General features: G+C 45.7%; 1 protein-coding gene across 1 annotated transcript in view; it reads left to right on the top strand.

Moving 5' to 3' along the window:
• Positions 1 to 374: 374 nt before the first annotated feature.
• Positions 375 to 7,067, top strand: part of Negr1 (neuronal growth regulator 1) — a 727,531-nt gene continuing 720,838 nt past the window's right edge. The window contains exon 1 of the mRNA XM_055614379.1: positions 375 to 872. Coding sequence (XP_055470354.1) covers positions 715 to 872 — 158 coding nt within the window. The 5' untranslated portion in view covers positions 375 to 714. The remainder of the gene's footprint in view (positions 873 to 7,067) is intronic.

Genomic DNA, 7,067 nt, shown 5'->3' with positions numbered 1-7,067 from the left:
ATGGCGCCGACCCCAAGTTGAGCACTTTAAAGTCGGGGGCCCCGGTAGGCTGGGAGACCTGACTGCACGGGAGGGCAGACCCGGCCCCGGTGCCCTGACAGCCCAGCCCCGCGGCCCGCTCAGCTCCCTTGCTCGCGCCGCCAAGCCGGACTAGACCTCGGCGGCGTACCCCCGCCGCCTTAGCTTCCCAGTCCCCCTCTTTCCCTCCTTTTGATCCATCTCTTTGGCTCCTCGGCCCCCTCCCTGCCTGGTCCTCCATCCCCGGGCGGGGTTGCTACGGAAACGGCCGCTTGGCAACGCGCGCGAGCCCGGGGGCCGCCGGCCGCCGCTGCGCCCCGCGCTGCCTGCGCCGCCTCCCGCGCTCTGCTCGCCGCCTCGCAGGACGGGAGTGCGGCCGCCAGGGATTAGCCACGCTCCGGACGCGGCCGGGCGCCCCGAAGGAGGTGGAGCGCGGTGCCAGGGGGCGGGAGGGGAGGGAGGGCAGGCAAGCTGCAGACGAGCAGAAAGGAGGCGAGGCCGGGGAAAGAGGGAAACTACGCCCGACAACTAGGGAGGGGGCGAGAAAGAGAAGAAACCCACCCACCCACTCAGAAAAAAAGCAAAAGAGGAAAAAAAATCTCGTGTGGCGCGCCGCCTGGCTACCGGGCAGCCTCGCCAGCAGCAGGGGGTGGGAGCCGACGCTGCCGGAGAGTGAGCAGCCTGGCAGGCACGGACATGGTGCTCCTGGCGCAGGGCGCTTGTTGCTCGAACCAGTGGCTGGCGGCGGTGCTTCTGAGCCTGTGCTCCTGCCTCCCGGCTGGGCAGAGCGTGGACTTCCCCTGGGCGGCCGTGGACAACATGCTGGTGAGGAAAGGTGACACGGCGGTGCTCAGGTAGGGACCGCGCGCCGTCTCCACTCTTGCCTCAGTCTATCTTTCCGTCCCTTTCCCTCTCTGCACCTTGCTTGACACCCAGCGTGGATCCTGCTGTTGCTCTCTAGCAAAACACCACAGCTCGGGCTAGCTGGGCTTGACCTTTCCTGGGTTCCCTAGATCCTGGGCAGGGGGCTGGCCGGGTTATAGGGAGAGAGGAAAGCGCGCTTTCTGGGCAGCCCGGGTGAGGAGTGAGGGGCCGGAAGGAGGGGCAGGTGCCACTTTGGAGCTGGGTCTCTGCTCTGCTGCCAGCGGTGCTCCTGGAGTCTGACAAGTTTACGGGGCTTGTTTCTGCTTCACTCTGCAAGCGACTTTTTCCAACTGCTGGCTCCGTGCTCCATTTATTTTCCCTCTCACTTGAATAGTAAAATCCAAATATTCCTCGTTCAGCTTTTCCCCCCTTGTAGCTATTTTCCTTTCTTGTTTCCCCTCTTCCTCTTTCTCCTATCACATTCCTCCATCTCCCTGTTCACCCCCCCCCCCATTGCCTTCACTCTCTTGTTTTTCCCTTCTATTCTGTTTCCACTATTTTACACTGCCTTCCTACTTCTACCACGGTCACTCTGGATTCTCCTCGATTCTCCACCTTTCCCTTTCCACTAATTTCTCAACATAGCCCTTGTCTTTCCCCTCTCATCTCCCATGCACTTTTTTTTTTTTTTTTTTTTTTTTTTTTTGTCACACCCACAGGCATGTTCCAGTACCATTTCCAAAGCCTCATAAATCTTGATTTTACGAGCACGCTCCCTTCTGGCTCTCCCATCCTCTCACACACTGGCACTTGCAAACCCTGTAAGAAACACTCCACCTTCAGATTCTTCCTCTGTATTTAAAGGGTTCACACTCCACACTCACCACACATGTGCAAGCACACTTCCCTTCCTGTCTGTCTTCATTCTTACCTCTTGCCTTCCCTTATTTTAACTAAGCTTGAAGAGAGGGGTTTGTAATGAAAGGTTTCCTAGACTGTTTTCCCCAGAAGCAACACTGCCAAGTAAGTGTGCCAGGGACTACTTCCTTTCCCTTTGGATGGAAATTGATGGCCAGTGGTGCTTAGAGCTAACTAAGCAGGGCTCACTGCCCTGCCTAGTGCCCTCACTTCCCCTGGACCCACCTACACTGGCAGCCCCTCCTGACTTGCTTTGCCCATCTTCCTGAAAGATCTTCCCTCTCTCCACTGGGTGGTAGTTTGCTTATGAGTACAGACTGCACAGCAGCGGCATAACACATGCATGTCTAAGGTGGGGAATAATGACATCTATTTATGCCTGCACGGTGCAATATTTTAAATCTAACAATGTGGGTTTGGAATATGACTTAAAGCTTTTTAAATGTTCTTGAGGCCAACCTCACAGATAAATTCTAATACATTTCAACGACATGTTTTAACAATCTATTATTCTTGTTATGAGTCTGAAAACACAGAAGTAATGCATTTTTGTTACACTGTAGTGGAATAACTTTTCATGTTCGGCAAAGACGAGGGGTGCTTTTTCCTGGAGCAGATGTGGATTAAACCCCCTTTTATTCATGATACAAGTTTCTTTTCAAAGTTTGAACATCAGCTTTAGACACAAGCTGAAATTACAGGAACTGAAATGTGTATGTGTTTGAATTAGGGAATGGCTAGTGCGTGGCAAAGCAGCACCATTTTCAGCCTGAAGGACTTGAGCCCTCACACACATCCTCGTGATATGTCCTGGCAATTATTTTACTAAGGAGCAATTTAATACATGGTCAAGGAACGCATCGGGAGCATGTTCTGCCTCCAGGAGACCTTCACCCTGCCAGTGCAGAGCTCCAAGGCTGTGGATGTGGTGCCTGCTGTGGGGAGTTTGCTGTGGTCCTTGTTACTTTCAGGCTTCAGACCTCATCCTTTGACCTTTCATAATATTTTAGAGAACTCTCGGGTCTCAAAACTTCTGAGTGATATTAAGCAATTGCCTACATTTTCAATACCATTTTTTTGTCACTTGAAACAATTTTTTCTTTTTTTTAATAGTAATTTAATAATTCTAAAGGAATTCTCTAATTATTGAACTTTGAAATTACCCAAGTTTAGGGATGACTTACTATTTATTTACAGGAAATTGCACCTTCATTAAAATATTGAATATTGCTCTCAGATTTCTGTGAGTTGTCCAGCGTCTCTTATTGACTTTGCTCATGAGCTGATACAGGTGGGCTTGTGGGCCGGCAGATGGTGACCACCTCAGGGGACATGTTTTCATTAGAAGTAAATCCATGGTGATAAGTGTGTGTGTGTGTCAAATTACTCTTGATGATATGCTATAACCCACTAGAAAAACAAAACTCTATCCTGCAAACATGTGCCCCATTTTTATCAAAGTGTGTGAATTGAATACCTAAGAAAACACCTAACAGGACAATATGGAAATCTATTTTTATCACAGCACCTTCCTGAAAGCATCTCCTAGAAAAGGAATAGTGAAATAACAGTTATCAAATTTCTCGGAATGCTAAAGCCTAAGCATGCAAACATGCCAGTCAATGATGTTGGTGCTCTGGGCTGCTAATGAGGGAGAAGGTCAAAGGTCAGCTGATACACCCTGTCTCCAATGTACCAGAGAGTTTCTTTCTTTTAGAAGAATAACCAACAACCCTTAACTTCCCTTGAGTGGAGCTGTAACACAAAGGAAATCCACAGTGCCGCTTTCCACCATCTGTTACCTTGTGCATGGCCATCACTGTTTAGCTCACCTAGAGCAGATATACAATGAGTTACAGGTAATAGATGAAGGTTTCAGCTCTCCCCTCTGCCTTCCCAGGCCTGTGCACATTGCAATGCACATTCTTTGAACCTCTCAGTAGAATTGTTTGGACCTTCCTGATAAAGTATTTAATGATGCATGTGCTCAACAGGGTAACCTTTACCAAAACTTTGGATCTCAAAAACAGACAAAATTCTAAAGTACATTGTGGTTTTTAAAAACATATTTACATCAGTTGTATATAATTTGATGCTTTGCCTACATTATCCTATTCCTAACAAAATTTGTTAACTGGTAAATGGGAAGGTGTGCGTGTCTGTATGTGTGTGTGTGTTTTCTCCAGTCTTCAGGTTACATTTTTTAGTACGTAGCAGATCTGAGTCATTGTGTTGTATGGTGGCAAAGCAAGGGAACATCAAAGCAAGAAAGTCAATAACGGTGCATTAGGACCCAGGGTTGCTAGACCCGAAAAGCTTAGGCACACTCTTGCAGTTTACATACAAGTCAGATTATCAGATTCCTTTTAGTGTTTGTGATAACTAAAACACTAACCAATTACTTTACTCTTACTTTATTGGCAAACACTGTTGGGTGAGCAGGCTGAAGGTATCCTATGGTTTTTGTAAACACCACCACCGACAACCTTAACATCCTTAACATCCTTCATGTGTCCTCCCCATCACTGCACTTTTTGTTGTTGTTTTGCTTGCTTTTTTTTTTTTTTTTTTTTTTGATACATGGTTTCGTTACATAGCCCTGACTGTCTGGGATTCACTTTGTAGACTAGGCTGGCCCGCCTCAAACTCACAGAGATCTACTTGCCTCTGCCTGTGTGGGGATTATAGGCCTGACCACCCCTGACATCTTCACAATTCTTAAACACATTTTATTTTCAACTCTATCTTTTTTAAAAAAAAAATTGTTATTTCTTCAACAATTCTGCACGAATTCTATACATTTTTAGCCACTTCCCTGATATTAATTCAAGATAAATTACTCTGTTTTTTGTCATGCTTTTAATCAAAGAAAGGAAGGGAAAGTCTTCCTTACAAGTCACACATTCTTTTACTGTAGTAAAACAAACACAGCTCAGCCACTCTATGACTGGACTTGAGTGTGAATTACTGGGTAAGGTGACTTTGGTAAGAAGAGCATGTGACAAACATTCACTACAGTACATGTTTCCACAGAAGACAGTTCTGCCAGAAGCACACACACAGTCTTGCCAGTAGATGTAGAAATGCTGCCTTGAGCCTTTATTCCTATAGGCCAGCACATTGGCTGGTTCTATTCTACAGTAAGTAGTCTTAATTGAAAGGCATGCTCTTGGTTACAATAAATGACTTATGTATGAAGATGTGGAATCACAATAAATAGAAGTCAATTAGGCACCTTTTGCAAAGACTATTGGGATGTCTTCTTGTAAGCTGAGTCCCTTCTGTGTACCAAGCACCACGTTCTCCCAGGAAACTGTTCAACAGTACAAACATCTTCAATTTATAACATTGAGATATTATTTAAATGTTTATGTGCTGGTTTGATTGAGTCCTTAAATCATATATTTATGGTGTCTTATTGAAGAAAGTGGCATAGAAGGACATGGAGGGGACAGGAGCCCCACAAGGGAACCAATAAAACTAAAAATTCGGAGCCCAGGGGGTCCTGCAGAGACTGATGCACCAACCAAGGATAGGACCTAGACCTATCCTCAGATGTAGCCAAATGGCAGCTCAGTCTCCATGTGGGTTCCCTAGTAAGGGGAGCAGAGGCCGAATCTGTCATGAATTCAGTTGCCTGCTCTTTGATCACTTGTCCCTGGCAATGTGGCCTTACCAGGCCACAGAGGAACAGGATCCAGGAAGTCCTGATAATACTTGATAATCTAGGGGCAGGTGGCAGAGGAGGAGAATGACCCCTTTCAGTGGACTGGGGGAAGGGGATAGGATAGAGGAAGAGGGAGGGTGGGACTTGGAGGAGTTGAGGGAAGAGCTTCAATTGGGATATATAATGAATAAATTGTGAAAAAAAATTAAAACTCTATGTTCAAAAAAAGTGTTGATTTGACCTACCTGAGAGAAGGGACCATCATGAAGAAATTGTCCCCACCAGGTTGACTTGCAGGGATGTCTGTGGTGCATTTTACCTGATTGCTAATTGACATGAGAGGGCTCAGCCCACAGAAGGCAGTGCCCTCCATGGGCAGATGGGCCTGGGCTGTATAAAGAACACAGCTGAATAAGCCAGGGAAACAAGTCAGTAAGCAGGGTCTGTGCCTCGGGTTTGTTTTCGGTTTCTGCTTGGAGTCCCTACCCCGATTTCTGTTGTTGAGAGACTGCAACCTGTAAGCCAAATAAACCTTTCTCTTCTTGAGTTGTTTTTTATCATTGTCTTCTCACATCAACAGAGTGAAACTAGGGCAGAAGGGATAATGGGTTGTCACAGTGAGTCGGCCTGGGAAAATGGGTCCCACATATAGACGCAAATTGTGTCAGATTGTTGTTGCCTGTGCTGATGTGCGGGGCTGTTCCCTCACTGGGCATGCTACAAGGCATATAACCTAACAACAATTTATTAATTATAGAACAGTAGGATGCATTTAAAACTTTACAGTTAATTGTTTTTGACCAATCTAATTAGTTCATAATAATTCAAAATTTCTTTTGGTTATATAATATTTTTGCATATAAGCCTATTTTTAATGAACTTATTTTAAATATATTTTTATAATTAAATTTCTCTCTGGAGTAGGAATTAGCACTCTGTTTTTTAAAAAAATATATCAAAGTGCTGACAGTGTGGTCTGTGTCAGTCAGCTGTGGCCGCTTGTACACTACCATTCTGTGTGGCAGGTTTAGGGAGAGCCTCAGGCTTTGCCCTTAGTGTTCCTGTCTACCATTAGTGGGAAGCATTTGGAGAGACGGTGATGTAAGGCAGTATTTCTGCTTCCCCAGAAGGCAACGTCCTTCTCATGACCATAGCCACCCATTCCTCCAACCTGGGGGCAGTGTTCCCAGTCACCACGCTACACAGCAGTCTTGTCAGTTTCTCAAGAGTTCTAATCCTTTTGTAATAAATTCCTACTTTAAACCACCTCTGCTTTAAATACCCAGCGAGTTAAGTGGTGTTTATAAAGCCCTGGTTTGGCTCACACTAAATTAGTGGTTTTATGGACTTTTTAAATATATATTTGGCAGCAACAAATAATGGTAATAATAATAATGATGATGATAATGATGATGCTAGAGATCAGAACTAGGGCATCTTTTCTGCTAAGCAAGCACTCCCTACTACATGCTCTCTGCCTCGCTGCTAGTTTCATGCAATTATAGTTAAATAAATGATTATTTCACCCATGGTATTGCTGGTTTACTGGTGTGTGTGTGTGTGTGTGTGTGTGTGTGTGTGTGTGTGTGTGTGTGTGTGT

This window comes from Psammomys obesus, unplaced genomic scaffold, assembly GCF_907164565.1.
Source record: "Psammomys obesus unplaced genomic scaffold, mPsaObe1.curated_primary_1811, whole genome shotgun sequence".
NCBI lineage: Eukaryota > Metazoa > Chordata > Mammalia > Rodentia > Muridae > Psammomys > Psammomys obesus.
Note: the sequence above shows the minus strand (reverse complement) of the source record. Positions and strands in the feature narration are given on the sequence as shown.